The 15,752-nt window shown below is 41.1% G+C and overlaps 1 protein-coding gene across 3 annotated transcripts in view; it reads right to left on the bottom strand.

Annotated features, from left to right (window-relative positions):
* Nucleotides 1–15,752, bottom strand: part of RTF1 (RTF1 homolog, Paf1/RNA polymerase II complex component) — a 119,691-nt gene that overhangs the window by 73,420 nt on the left and 30,519 nt on the right. For all 3 annotated transcript variants that reach the window (XM_085895560.1, XM_085895561.1, XM_085895562.1), the window contains 5 exons: nucleotides 12,762–12,909; nucleotides 9,996–10,200; nucleotides 7,704–7,806; nucleotides 7,388–7,499; nucleotides 4,197–4,332 (listed from right to left, as the gene is read on the bottom strand). In XM_085895560.1, the coding sequence (XP_085751686.1) occupies nucleotides 4,197–4,332; nucleotides 7,388–7,499; nucleotides 7,704–7,806; nucleotides 9,996–10,200; nucleotides 12,762–12,909 (704 nt within the window). The remainder of the gene's footprint in view (nucleotides 1–4,196; nucleotides 4,333–7,387; nucleotides 7,500–7,703; nucleotides 7,807–9,995; nucleotides 10,201–12,761; nucleotides 12,910–15,752) is intronic.

Genomic DNA, 15,752 nt, shown 5'->3' with positions numbered 1-15,752 from the left:
TAAACCTTCTTGCTCGTTCTTCCAAATCTATTTGTATTTAGTTAATGATCAATATGGTTGTGGAAATGACTTCTAGGAGTTAACATCGAATAACATAGTTTTGTGATCTCTGTCGTTAATGACTTAGAAAAAGCTTGAAGTAATTTAATCGTGATACTAGATATGCGGCACATTACGTCAAGACAGATGACGTCCAACCTCTCTAATGTGTGTTTCTAAAAACTACCATCCCTTTGAACCTCTATTTAATGTTATAACCTCTGGAATTTGTGCCTGGGTTCTTTTTGGGTGGGCCATCTGGGTGGGCGTCCACCCCATACTTTCGGCGGGAAAAGCCAGCTCCACACCACAACTGACCCCGCAGTACTAAAACCATCGGAGTGCAGGTCAGGGAAGGGCTTTCCCTGCCCCAGACTGGGCTTCGGCCCAATGGTGAGCGAGCGGGGGATACACGTGGTGTGTCACAGCAGAAGGTGGTGGCCCGAGATTATAAAAGCACGTACGTCAGGTGGAAGGAAGAAGATACCCCGGAGTCACCGTGCTGAAGGCTGTGCAGATCTGCAGGCCTACCTCACAAGAGCCCTGCCCTTTCCCAACCAGCCACACATATTCTCCTCCTCATGGGCCAGACAGCAGCTGCTAAAGGAACGCACTGGGCAGCCCCATTGGATCGGTTCCAAGCGGTGTCTTGTGGCACAGCTCAGGTATTTGCTGTCTTATCATTTTATCTGTTGTCTCTCTCACGTGGAATGATTAGGGTCCAATAAGGCATACGCTATTTAAGGAATGTTCTGATCGTTCATTGTTTTGTGGGCACGATAAACCATAAAGGTACGGATGTCCCGCTGGTGGGGATCGACTTTTCAACGGCAATAGTATGATCTCCGTGTTCATAGGTTTTACTGAAGTCAATGGTGCACAATGTCGCATAATTGGCAAGCTTGTCAACACCTCCATAAATGCTGTCAAGCAAACCCCCAAAGTAGTGCACAGCTGAACTGCCCTTCATATTAACATCCTGTTGGGAATCAATGCCATGTTGTATATCCCTCATCACCCAATCGGCAAGAAACCCTTCAAATACTTCTGCAATTACAGGTGTGATAGAGATCTGGCAGAGTTTATCGTAATTAATAACAGGGGTACTCTTCATAACTGGGCATACTGAGGCAGTTTTCCAAATCTGGGGAAAACATCCAGATCTGAGACAAATTAAATATTTCAGTGTGTGGTTCTGACATCTCATATGCAGATTCCTTTTGGAGTCACATTGGACAGTTATTTGGATGGCTGGCTTTGGATGTATTGAGTTGGCTGAAACAGGTAAACACCAGACGTCGCTCAATGATTGGTGGCGGTAGTGCTGTCAGATAAGGCGTTAACACAGATAAATTCAGAGGAAGTAAGTCTGAACAAATTTGGCCAATGTGTAGATTAATTTCATTGGCAACTTCAAACGATGATTTATTACTTTCAGGAAGACAAAACGATTGCTTCTGAAGTCCATTTAAATGAAGGATTTCTTGATGCCATTTCCCTGGTTACCTCCACCACCAAAAGTGAAAGGAGGTTATGTTTTCACCCGGTCTGTCTGTGCAAAGGATATCTCAAAAAATTGTGGACCGAGTTAGATGAAATTTGGGAGAGGTTGGGTGCGTGACAAGAAAGGATTAATTCAATTTTGGTGAATCCGAGAATTTTTTAAGTGATTCTTCACCAAAACCAAAATATAGCATGATACAGTAAATGTATATTTTTTTGTGTGTGCTCCTTCATTATCAGTCACACTTTATTTTCAAGGGTTCCTGGATTCCTGCTGTCATCTATATATTACTAAAACTCTCATCTTGTATATTGGGTGGTCACTAGACTACCACTTAGTCTCAGGTTTTCCGTCTGTCTGTTTGTTTGTATGTAATGGACAGCTCTGGAGGCCAGAGGAGTCAACCAATTTTAATGAAACTTGACTGGTAGGTTCATACCAGGATCTCGTTGTATGCTTTTGATCACTGTTGCTATGGATGCCACCGTTGCCGAGCAACGGGAAAAAAATTTTTCCCGAAAATCAAAAATCGGCTTCCACGCTTTTATGCGCACTATAATCAACCTCTTTGTCAAAAAATTTCAGCCCGATCCGTCAAAAACTGTATGACTAGTATGCAATCATATTATTTTCAAACGCAATCAAACGCAATATTTCAAAGATAATATTATTTTCAAACGCAATATTTCAAAGACTAGTATGCAATCAATCAAACGTAGGGTTAGGGAATCAAACACAAATGCTGAATGGACAGTTGCTTGTCATGTTCCTACATGGAAAAACGAACGGAAAAATGTCATCTGATGTATTCTCTTATCTACATATTTCAAATTCGCCTTAGTCTAGCGACCACCCATGTCGCCTACCGGCTTGTATGTATGTATGTATGTATGTATGTATGTATGTATGTATGTATGTTCCAGAAATATGGCCAAAACAGGACACGATAGTGCAAAATTTTTTGGGTCACCTCACTCACCATTCTCCTGCGGTGTGCAGTACCAGGTTTCGTTAAAATCGGGCAACGAAAAAAATATTAGAAAATCAATTCCCGATTCAGTCCTTTGATCAATGCAAACAAACCTCAGCAGTATAGTTCGCTGGAGCTATCTTTCTTTTTTTCTTGAAATAATTTCTTTTTAAAATCTCAAACATTTAGTATAGACAAAGAACGATTTATTTTTAAGCATAAAATAAACATCGCCATTTTGATCTAATACTTCCGTGTTCATCTATATATTACTAAAACTCTCATCTTGTATGTATGTTTGTATATATGTTTCCGAAATACAGCCAAAACGGTACATGATGGCGCAAAAATTTTAGGGCCACCTTACTCACCATTCGCCTGCAGTGTGCAGTATCAAGTTTCGTTAAAATCGGGCAACGAAAAAAAATATTAAAAATCAATTCCCGATTCAGTCAATTACTCTTCGGGAGTATTTGATCAATGCAAACAACCTCAGCGGTATAGTTCACTGGAGCTATCTTTCCTTTTTTTTCTTCTTGAAATTTTTTTTCATAAACCGCTGTCACAACGGGAACCCAACGGGTTCACGGGTCGTATAGTAGAATTATAAAATGGTACCGTTGGAACTGCTACATTAAGCTCCAAATCCCAATTGTTACATCCTGAAAGTTCAGGTTTTGAAAAGAGCCATTTTTAGCTGCGTCTCGCGTAGCGAACGCTGGCTCTAAGAGAGCTCCGCGTTGTTGTTGTTGTTCTTCTTCTTCTTGTTCTTCTTCTGGTGAAGACAAAACCTTTAGGACTCGGCTCTTTTATATACAGGATCCAGATCTCCTTAAATACTAAACACCTGTACAGATCCTCGCATTGAGGGTGCCTTTTGAGAGCGTCTATCATCAACTTTTAAATATATTCAGACATTTGCTTTAAAGTTTCGAAAAGTTCACGTTATTATTTAAAGATTATTCCATTTAATGTGTTGTAATTTCGTAAATACACGATTTTCTCGTCATGAACAAGAGCCTCCAAGACGGGTCCCGCTATTGGCTCCATCAAGGCACGTGACAAATATCGGAAGTTGTTGTTGTTATTGCCTTTAGGACGCGGCTCTTGGACACATTTGTCCTTGTTATAGTTAAACGGGAACAATTTTTTTTTCTCCAAGTAAATCGATTCTTAGCTTTCCAACATTATCATTTTTATTATTCTACCGCAGCAGGAACCCTTTAGAATAAAGTGTGACAGACATACACACACACACACACACACACACACACACACACACACACACACACATACACACACACACACGGACGGGTGCTTCTCCTTTTAGTAATAGATATCCTAAAATTGCACCAAACTCTACTCCTGCCACCCCACTTTCTCATTTTCTCCAGCCAATCATTTCATTTTCCTACTTCATTCAACATTAATGAAGTCTTGCGAACATTCTACAATTAACTACCACGTAAACAGGGAGTGTACTTATTATCTGAAAGCCTATTTGTCAGAGCTCTTGGATTAGAGTTCAAGTGACCACAATGACCCACAGAGCATTTTCAATGCACAATTATGTTCGCCCAAGCTCTGACAAAGTTTGTACCTCCTGAAATTGCTTAAGCTAGCACAATTGATGAAGCTGTCTAAAGTACAACACCTGTTGGATATTATTTCCCCATTACTTACTCTTCCTCTTCTTCATCGGAGGAAGAAGAGTGGGATGATTCGCTTTTCTCACTCGCTTTGTCCTCTTCCTCCTCATCTTCGTCATCAGAGTAAACTTCACTCGTCTTCAGTGGCTGTTTTTTTGCCAGGAGGTCAGCTGGAGAAAATAACGAAATTTTCAAGCGCAACATTAACACAAAAGTGATGTACTCGTGCAAAACCATAGTTGAAAGCCTTCGCCCCACCCTCCCCACCCTCCTATCCCCCCTGCAATGTGTCAGGCTCTTGAAGGTATAACAATTGAAGGTATAACAAAACAATGAATGTATAACAATTCATTAAATTAAGGACATAAGGGGACAATGCACAAACGAATAGCAAATTGAATCATAAAAAAACTAGAAGGGTAATCTTATGCTTCCACCCACATTATTACATCATTATGCATACTTGTAGCAGGTTTGATTTACATCCCTGAACCCAGATTCAAAATATTAAATAATTCGGGCTGCCGGACCATGCGTCCAATCAAGTTGAAATTTAAAACATATTGTCGCGGGTCTGGCCGGTTAGGGTTAACCCTTCTTCCACCTCTGGGCGTGGCTTGCTCACACGAAACCCGGGAAGGTGGAAGTTCTGCCTGCTCGGAATGTTTTGCTAGCTTGTTGTTATCGTTGTGGTTGTTATAAAAATCCAACTCCTTCATGGCTGGCTTCTAAATGCAAAAACGTAGGAAAAAGTCAAAGGAGGCAATGACATACAGGAGAAAATTGGCCTTAATCCATATCTCATGAACACAGCACCACCCTCCTTCCACCCCTGTGTGGTGACAAGTAACACTTAAGCTCACAGTTTCCCTACTTAATTTACATCGAGATGTCTCCTGCACGTTCACGGACCAAGCAACTCTATTCAATGCTAACTTTCCTTTGAAATTCCTCCAACTACACCCACAACCATAACAATATATTCCCCATCACTACTAGAACATAACTATGACGTTTCACGTCGATTAATGAACCGGTTCAAGAGAAATACATTTTTAAAGATTTTCATTTAATCCAATATGGCTGCCAGACCATGTGACCTATTAATTATTTGTGAACACCCTGGTATCCCAAGGCTTGGGGAACATGTGGGTGAAGTTTCCTGGCGTTCTATCAAGATGTTGTGGAGATGATTTTTATAGGTTATAGGGTAAATCCAATATGGATGCCAAACCATGTGACCTGTGATGTCACAGAACTTTTTGTTCTCCATGGATAAGGAATCATACTTCGATGACATCAACAAAAAAAATCACACTTCTTTTCCATGGTACTCAATATGTGCCAAGGTCAATTTTACCATGGAGCGGTTTCAGAGATACAGAGGTCCAAAGATTTTCCTTTTTTCCAACATGGCTGCCACATCATATGACCTATCCATCCATCCATCCATCGGGACCATACTCCATTCAGAGCGTTGGTGCTGCCTAAGCAGTCTCCTTGGCTATTGGACACAATCCTGGACGGGTCGCCACTCCGACACAGGATACCAGCATGCTGGCACTCATTTTCCCGACCTCGGAAGGATGACAGGCAGAGTCAACCCCACCTGGTATGAATTCAACAGTGGAGTGGGGTTTGAACTCAGGATCAGAGGATTCAAAGCCACCACCCTAACCATTGAGCCAACACCAGGTATATATATATGACCTATGATGCCATAATTATCAATAAAAAAATTCTATACGATTTGTTGCACCTATGGTGAAAAATTTGTGTCGATCGGATAAGGGGTTGCAGAGAAAAGAGAGAGAGAGAAAAAAAAAGCACGGACAGACCGGATGGACACCAGAAAACATAATGGCTCTGGCAACTTTGTCCATGGAGACACAAAAAATAGGGGCAATACCCCTGGGCACTCACCTGGTGGCAGCTGGATAAGAAAACTAGACAACCACTGGTAGGTGTGGATGATGCTCAAAAATATGTAACAGAGAAGAAAGCAAATATCGATGGATTTTTTTTTTTTATGTCATGAACAAACTAGTAAATCATGGGTGATGAAGGTGGTCATCAAGTTTCATCGGAATTGTGCGTGTATCTTCTGAGAAGGAAGCAAATAACTATTTTGGGAGTCAACCACCCCTCACCCCCGAAGACCTCCTTAGATCCCGATTTTTGTAATGGTGTGAACAATCTTTGATACATATCACGGGTGATGAAGATAGGAGTCAAGCTTCATTGGAATTCTGTGTGTAGTTTCTGAGAAGAAAGCAAATACCTATTTTGGGGGGCAAGCACCCGTTGACCCCTTTAGACCAAGATTTTTTTAATGGTGTGAACAAACTTTGGTACATCACGAGTGATATGATGAAGGTTGTGGTGAAGTTTCATCAAAACCGTATGTGTAGTTTCAGAGAAGAAGTTGTAAGTATTTGTGAATGGAAGGACTGACGGACGGACGACGCGCTATCCCATAAACTCCCCAAAACTACGTTCCAGGTGAGCTAATGAAGATGTACCATGCCCTCGTGCAATCTGCCCTCCTGTATGCGTTGGAAACATGGACAACCACTGCTACAGACCTGTGCAGATAAGATGTATTCAACATGAAATTCCTGAGACATCTGCCTGAGAACATCCATAGGTATTTGCAATTAAACCAACCAGCCCCTATCCTCATCCCTACTCCGACCAGCGACACTTCGATTGGGATGGACACCATCATATGTTGGACACCTACCACCATACCAAGTGTATCACTTCAATCCAACACACGCTGGCTGTCACTGCCCCAAAGGCCACCTTGAAACAAGATGGTCTGAGACATTCAGGCATGATCTCTGACTGCAGCAAACATTAGCCCGATCCTTTCCCCTTGACTCATCGGAGAGCAGAAAAGATGGAGTAATATTATCCTGGAAATTTCAAAGTTCAGCCTTAAACAAGGCCCCAAAATCAGTCAAGTCAGTTATGGTGTCAGCAGAGTGACCTTCAAACCCAGTCATCCAGCTATTCCATAAGTTTCACTTTCCAAATTAAAAAGGTAGTGGTAGAATTTGCTAATTCCACCAAACCGTCCATATTCAACCATAAGTTTTTAAGAGATTCATTAATATTTTAAAAAATAATTAAAAGATCAAACCTTTTCCGTAAGATAAATGATTCAACATCAAGAAGGCTTAGCAGTTTTGAAAATACAAATTAACACGTGAATATGTTTACCAGTCCTGTTCTTTTTCTTCTCACGCTCAGCTTTCAGCTCCTCCATGGCCAGGGACTTTCGATCGAGTTTCTCCTCACGTTTTGACCGGCGCTCCTTACTGTGTGACGTCACCTAAAATCATGGCCAGCAAAATGACTCATCATGGTTACAGTCATCACTTTACAGTGAAACTTGCATACATCTCGGAATACAAAGTTCCCTCCACGATAGTGTAGCGTTTCTACAAAACTGTAAATAAAAGCATAATAAGTTTGACAATCATCTCTGCTCACTATCAGCCCAGGTACAACATGGGGAACGGTCCCAGTAATCGACCTGAGACTCCAGCATCTTTGATGGTTTTTCTCGGTGGTCTTTCTCCTGCTTCTGCTTCTTTTCTTTTTTCTTTCTGGCTTTGAGTTTCTTCTCGATTTCAAACCTAAAAAAAATGCAAAAAGTAAAGGCAATGTAAGATAATGTAAAATAATAAAGCCACTTTGGTCCATTATCCCTACAACACATGATAAGACATACATTTCAATGAAGAATTGTTACGTACAGTGCATGAAAAAGATTATCAAATAAATCCAATAAAACAGAAAAAAGGAAAGGGGACTCATTTATGACTTTGCTGTAAATTTATGACTTTCTCCATTTCAAATGTGTACATATATAGCCTAATGCCTCCCTCCCCAACCCCCACGACACCCAAGCCCCTCCTCTCAAGTTCCACAATTATATCCCAGAAGCAAGACAAACTAGAAAGCATCTCAAAATGCAAAGCATCTGCTTTTTACTCAAACTAAACTTGCCGAATACACGAGCTAAAAGAAATTGTACATTTTATTAATTTGAGTTGTCCATATTCTCATAATAAAGGTTTGTTGGAGATTCGACAAAAAAGGGCAATTGCAAAAAAATGTGATGGCCTGGACAGACACACTGAAGCTCACTGGTAAATAAATAAACAAGGAAACGATTAAAAAAAATGCAGGGTGTCTCGTGCTTGATGAGCTGCATGGGGCCAATAAGGGCTATTTATAGTCACTATGGCTTTGCCTTTTCAAATTCTGACCCAATTTTTAATTATTTTCACCATGTTCTCATCGTTAAGGTTTGTTGAACATTTGATGACAAAAGCTCAAATGGTAAAAAAGTTATGGCCTGGACAGACGGACGGACGCACACACACACACATTACTATGTGCGGGGCAACGAGCTAACAATGACTTTATACATGGAAGCTGTCCCATAAACTACGAGTATTAAAAATACATTTCTTCTTATCCTTTTTCAGCCTTCATTTTTGCTGCTGCTAATACCTTCACCCTTTCCTTGAAAATTTCCACCAACTCCATTTCCATGTATGTAATACAAAGATGCCTTTTATATTGTAAAGAATTATCTCAGGCTTATGGTGGAGCTTGTGCATAAATCACAAGTGGGACAACTCCAAAATCCAGCATATCTGCTCAATTTCCCTCTTTTCTGGAAGTGCCTTCCAGAGATGGTTCAAGCGCACGCTACACTCTAACTCTCTTGGTTTTAAGGAGGCAGTGCACCACTATCACATTTCATCCTACAACTCAACTTGCAATCTTTACTACCCCCATTAGGGAAACTGACCCAACACAACCCTCTTAATATATGGTTGAGTTGCTTATGCTCTCTCTGTTGTTAACTCATTCCCTTGCTTTTTGTATCGAACTGTGGCCCCACTACCCAAATATCAACTTTATTATCACCTTGCTCTTCCATAAGCCTCAATTTTGTCTGCAAAAAAGGACATTGATATGATAGCAATTAAATTAGGAGATAATAGACAAATCAGCACAGGTACTGTATATGACATTTTTCTTTTTTTTGTATACATTATCGAGGCTCGTATAAGTGCTAAAACACAACGCACAGCAAGGGGAGGGGGGGCATGAGACAAGAGGGACGGGAGAGGGAAGGACAAAACAGTGGGGAACAGAGACATGAGGAGATCTGTGGAAGGGAGAGGGATGGGGTGAAGAACATGGGGTATACAAGATGGACTTTACAGGGACTTTCAGGAAGGAAAGCAGCGAATTTGAAGGAAGTAGGTTTAGGGTGGATTAACAGGGGTAGAAAAGATCGAGATTTTGGATCGGGGAAGATAAGAGGTGGTGGTGAACAGCTGTTTTGAAGGCCTGGAGGGAAGAATGGGATTGAAGAGAGTGTGGGAGTTTATTCCAAAGGTGGGATAAAAGAGGAATGGAAGAGTGAAGGTGAGCAGTGATTCGTGATTTTGTTAGTTTTACCAGAAGGGGGTTGCTGGCGGACCTTGAGTACCCTGTGGAAATATGGGGGGGGGGGGAAATATCACAGACAAAGCGGGGGGGAGACTGGAGAGGAGACAGTAGAAGACAGAAAGACCAACGACCTGTCTGCGGTGAGAGAGTGAGAGAAACCTGGGTGAGAGAGTGAGAAATTTGAATCTGGGGCCCCAGATTCATGAGCCATAGGTTCAGATAGGAGTGCACAGGCCAACCTAATGTCTCAATCTCCTCTTTTCATCTAACAAATCCCAAGTTCGCTCATGATCTCAGAAGGTAGCCCCAAAGCACTTTAAACTCAGAAACTGCTCACCTCTCAAGCAGTTACCTGGTTTTAAGAACTTCACGCTTTTCGATGCGGTTGAAAAGTTCCTGCTCACGCTCTTTTTCTGACATTTTCTCAAGACGCGCGCGATCCTCTGCATCTCCCATCAAGTCATCACCGTAGCCATCATGGAACTGCGCGTCCTCATCCATGGAGCTGGAGGAACCGCCATCTGAGCTGCTGCTGCTCTGGGAGTCAGATACTTCACCTGCAGACACCGCAGAACAAAGCAATAAATGTACAAATTAAAATGGTATATCCATAGCGATTGAAGTAAATACTTCGAGTTTGACAGTTCTTTCGAGGGATAATACCGTATGAATTACTTGCACATCCAATGCTTTAGAATAACGTTTTTTATTCTCATAAACAACATGTGCTATATATAGGCCATAAATGGAAAGCTATATCGAAACTAGAAGGGCACTTGGTGGAGTGCATACCTCCACCACGTAATGCGTGATCCACGAGAACACATCGGGCCCAACACATTTTTGAAATATCATGCTTTACAGTACGATATAGTTTTTGGCCCAATCTCTCAATGATGATGAATCACTTTAATGATTAAGTAATTCTCGTATTTAAAAAATAATAAAACTATTGTAAGAGCTTCATCATTTGAAATGCAAAGTTGACAAGGTTTAATTGGATGCACCAATTTGATTTGTGCTGTGAAAACACTCCGGAAGAAGAAAACGGATAAAACAATGAGCAAATCGAATTCACTAAACATGGAGCACTTGAAACATCCATACCTGAACAGCACAAGCTAGATAACCACATGGGCTTTTCTCAACCAGTAGGTATCTTTGATTAATTGCGATTTCAAGGTGTATGTGTAACCATTGAACGAATGAACAAGAATATTGTATTTTTTGCCTCTCAATGTGCGACTTTCCATCCCATCCATTGGGACCCTACTCTGTGCAGAGTGTTGGTGCTACCTAAGCAGTCTCCTTGGCTATTGGGAACAATCCTGGACGGGTCGCCACTCCGACACAGGATATGTGACTTTCAAAAGGACATAATCCACTCTTGAATGCCCGGGGCGCATGCACAAAGCAAATATTTGTGTAAGTTTGGTTAGAGGTACATTAAGGATTTCTTTTTTACTGGATGAAAGGCCCATTGAAGATCTGCTATATAAGTGACAGACAGATAACTAAAACACACACACACACACACACACACACACACACACACACACACACACACACACACACACACACACACACACACACACACACACACACACACACACACACACACACGACTTTAAACTTCACACAAACACAGCCGGTGAACTTGAAGTGACATAGCTTCCCAGAGCACTCTTGTCGGCCGGCAACACAATCATGTGATGTCATTTCTCTCTTTGTAGTCAGTGTAGTCCAGCAGCATAGTCTGATATTTCAGATCAATTGTCAGCCAAAGCTGACCAAGGCAAAATCTTGGGTGGCTCCATATCTAGAATTGTTCGGAATACATTATTCTGCATGTGTACCAATTTTGGTGCTTTTATGCAAATTTGAACAATTGGCTTGCTCTGCTGCAGTACTAGTGGGGCAAACTAAAGATAAATCTTGGTACAATATCCCCCCCCCCCACAATTTTCTCAGTCTGAGCATATTTAGGCAATTAAATTCAGTTATCCTGAGATAACCAATAAAGGTAACTTTAGGTCTGTTTTTTTTGCATAAATTTGTTTTATAGTTAACAGTTTTAAACCATGATCACCTATTTCAATTGCCCTGAAGATGAATACCACTTTTATTCTACAGCAGTCATTGACTTGAGCACAAAGGAATAAATTGGCAAGATTGGAGGCGATGAACTTTACTTCGTAGAAACGCACATTCTGACCTCGAGACTGAGGATGACCTCGAAACCGAGACAATCTTTGATCAGTTTGAATCATGGTTTTCATCACACGTATTGAATTCCACGACAACATGGAAGAGAATTTATTATTCATCCTGGCCATATCCTGCCCAGTGAGTTGTCATAATGACCTATGGTACCGTAGGCCTCAACACCGTAGTACTGCCAAAACAAGTGACACAGACAGGCTCAGAACATTCTCAATGAAAACCCAATTAGAATTAATGCCAGGTCATTATATAAAAGCATAGCTCTCGTCTTCCACGACTGCAGATTTTCAAGATATCCGCACCTGGTCTTCCATTCCAAAAACCAAATTTTAAGATTGAGGTTTGGAGTCGCTTTCATTTTTGCCGACCTACACCCCAAACCAACCATGGCTTCAGCATGCGTGACTATCTGTTCAGCAACACCTTTGTATTTGGTGATAAGAATAGCAGAAGATATCTCTGAGCAAGCTTTATCAGCTTACGTCTGTCTCTGATAAATGGGGTTTGTAATGTTAATATAACAGAGTTCATCCCTTTGAGTCGCACGTGGTTGTTCTTGGGTCGGGGAAACACAAGAATGGAACGAATCATAAAACTTGGACAATCTGCGCCCATCACAATCGGTTTTTTTCAACCAAGTCAATATTCGTTGCCTCAATTGAATTAAATTAAGTGCAAAACACCTCCGGATTGTTTTATAAAGAAAATTGTTGCAGAAAGAAAATCGAGGCAAATAGCCAGAGGTAGACCAGCTGACAACGGCCAGAGCTTTGGCAGCAGCCGGAGCCCATAATGAAAATGCAGGTATGGCCGTGAAAGAGAGGACGGCTGTATAATGGGGGTGAGCATGACTTTACAGCACAAGTGCGGTTAGTGAAAAATGTATGGAAATCACCTTCTTCTGGTTCAGAGGCGTCAGGTGTGCTGTCTTCTCCAGAGCTGTCCGAAGCGGCGGTTTTGGGCATGGCTACGCGTTTGTTGCTTCCCTTCTTGACTTGTTGGCCTTTCCTTTTCTGCTTGCCTTTCGTTCCTCCAACAGTCCACTGCACACACATAATGGTTATGGTGAACTCTGAAATGGCTTTCAGATTAAGATAGCGTTGAAAGGATAAAATGTTGAATTTGAGGGCTTTGAAGTTTACAACACTGCTATTTACATTGTGAGAAATAAGTCTCTCAAGGACAAGTGTTTTGTCTCGACTGCTGCCTCACTACCATACCAGGATGGCAATATAACCATTGTCTCCTAACTTGGACATCACTCTGAAGAGAACGAAGACACATGATATGTCTTATACAAGTCATCCTACAGGAGAAAGATACTTGCATGACCTTACACTATGAACAAAACACCTCTCAATTTCCTAAGGCCTCACATCGGTGCCTCGCCCAGGGGGATTACAGGATGTTGTACCTACGAGTTCCTTAACCTTAATAATTAAACCATTCCTTTCTCACCATAAAGGTGCATAGGGTGACTGAGGCAGTTTCATTGGCAAGTACAGTCCTGGATGGGTCGCCACTCCGACGCAAGTTACCCCACATAATTATTACCCCAGTACACTGGTACTCGTTTCACCAAACTCGGAAGGATGACAGGCTGAGTCAACCCCACCTGGTGTTAATTTAACGGAAAAGGGGCTCAAAATCAGGACCCTCAAGTCCCAAGCCAGCCACCTTAACCTTAAACCCCATTTAATTATTGCCACACACCATCGTCTGTATGGTGCACATTTAAACAAGTCAATCCTCGAGCTACGGTTCCCTACTTAATCACATCGAGATTGGCTAACTACTCGTACATGGACCATACTACATTTATATCTGTTCCAAGGTAATATCTACCCCCCTCACCCCCTATAAACATAGCTTTTGCACGAATCACTCCGTTGTGAATTTTACTTGAATATGTTGTTTCATTTTTACACTAATGTTGGAATCTACGGAGGTGTACTGATCAATGCTCTCTATTGTGAAAATATTGGGAATGCTGTTTCAGGTTTTCCTCTTTTGAGTAATCGATGCTGGGTTCCCCAACTCAAATCCTATAGACTGTGTTAATCCTACCATTGTCTCATAATGTCCTTCTCTTACATGGCTGATCTAAAAGTACCAAGCAAAACTGAGAATTTTTGATCACTTCAATCTCACAGTCTGATTTTGATGATTTTTTTCCGCTTTTTATAGTTGACTGAATAAACATAGCTGACGGAGGTCTTGAATCTTACTGTTGACCATTGAGAAGCATACAAGCATAAACAAGTTGATTTACACACGTGAAAATGCATCTGAAGTATGTCGCCACCTCTCCCAACATTGCAAGGAACAAATGAAAAAATAAGAAAATTATGAAGAAACTGAGTCAACGCATCAAGCACCCATCACCTGTCAATTCAGGACTGTAAAATGTATTTGGTTATTTTCATTTTATTTATTGAATCAACATGTATGTATATGTATGTATATATATATATATATATATATATATATATATATATATATATATATATATATATATATATATATATATATATATATATATATATATATATATATATACATATACATATACAGTTGTAGGCCGGGGGGGGTCAGGTGAGAAGACAACTAGTTGGGGGAAGCTATGTCGGTTCCCACCAGACTCCCCTGAATTGTCGGCCGTCGCACACGGATAATTCCGTGATGCAGCGGGTCGCTTAACCGACCGTGGATGCCAATAACTCAACCGCGTGACCTAGGGTCCTCTCGTCTATGGGTTAATCGGGTTACCTAATTAGTCATGTGGTTTAATTACCGGGGAAACATGCCATCGGTATGCTTGTCCAAACCGGATCACTCTACCGGACCGGATCACTTTACCGGATCGGATGCAGCCGAGCAACACTGCCAAGGACGTACCGGTTAATAGGAACGGATCGTTGGGAATAAAGTCCCGGCTAAACTTGGATTCGGACCATGCTGGATCAATGGAAGAAAAGACAAAAATGAGCAGGGAACATTCCTCATTATAATAATTTATTTAAAAGCAGGTGAGGAAAAATATGTGGTACAGTGAAGATTTATTGGGGTGTGTTGTGCAGAGATAGAAAGAATCGTGTGGTGCGACAATGAACAGGCAACTTACAAAAGGGGACACAGAGCAGACTTAAGGCGGACATAATAACAACTAGCATCCGTTGAAGACAAAGTCTTCGATATCCCCCGCCATAGTAAATGAGGATTAACAAACTTATATTCCCTAAGCGTGTGCAATATGTATGTGAAGTTTCCCCTTGATCTGACCAGCCGTTCTGGTGAAGAAGATGTTTGAAGGTTTTAGGGTAAATTAAATATGGCCACCAAACCATGTGACCTATCAATTAGAAATTAACAAACTTCTGAAAGGATGTCTTGGGGAAAGTGTATGTGAAAATTTGCCTCAATCTGTCCTGTCCAGCAGTTCTGGAGAAGATGATTTTTAAAATTTATTAATTTTCAATCGAAGATGGTTGACGAACCATGTGACCTATGACATCATAAATTTACATTCTGCCTCCAATCCTCCAGTGGAATACGTGTGTGAAGTTTCGTGTTAATCGGATGAGATGTGTTTTTCTATCCAAGATGGCCGCCAAACCATGTGACTTGTGACGTCATAATTTTTACTATGTATGCAGACATGATGGAAGATGATAGTTGCAAATTTTTGCTTCGTTAGGTTATGTGATTCCAGAGAAAACATTTTTGAATATTTTTCTTGAATCCAACATGGCTGCCAAACCATGTGACCTATCAATTAGAAAATATCAAAAGGCACCAGTTCACCACTTGCTTGATATGTGTACCAAATTTCGTAAATATATCTTGAGGGGATTTGTAGTTAAGCTCCGGAGAAGAAATGTGACGG

This window comes from Eptatretus burgeri, chromosome 9 (assembly GCF_056783735.1).
Source record: "Eptatretus burgeri isolate ZD-2024b chromosome 9, Ebu_testis_v1, whole genome shotgun sequence".
Lineage (NCBI taxonomy): Eukaryota > Metazoa > Chordata > Myxini > Myxiniformes > Myxinidae > Eptatretus > Eptatretus burgeri.
This window is presented reverse-complemented; position numbering and strand designations above follow the sequence as displayed.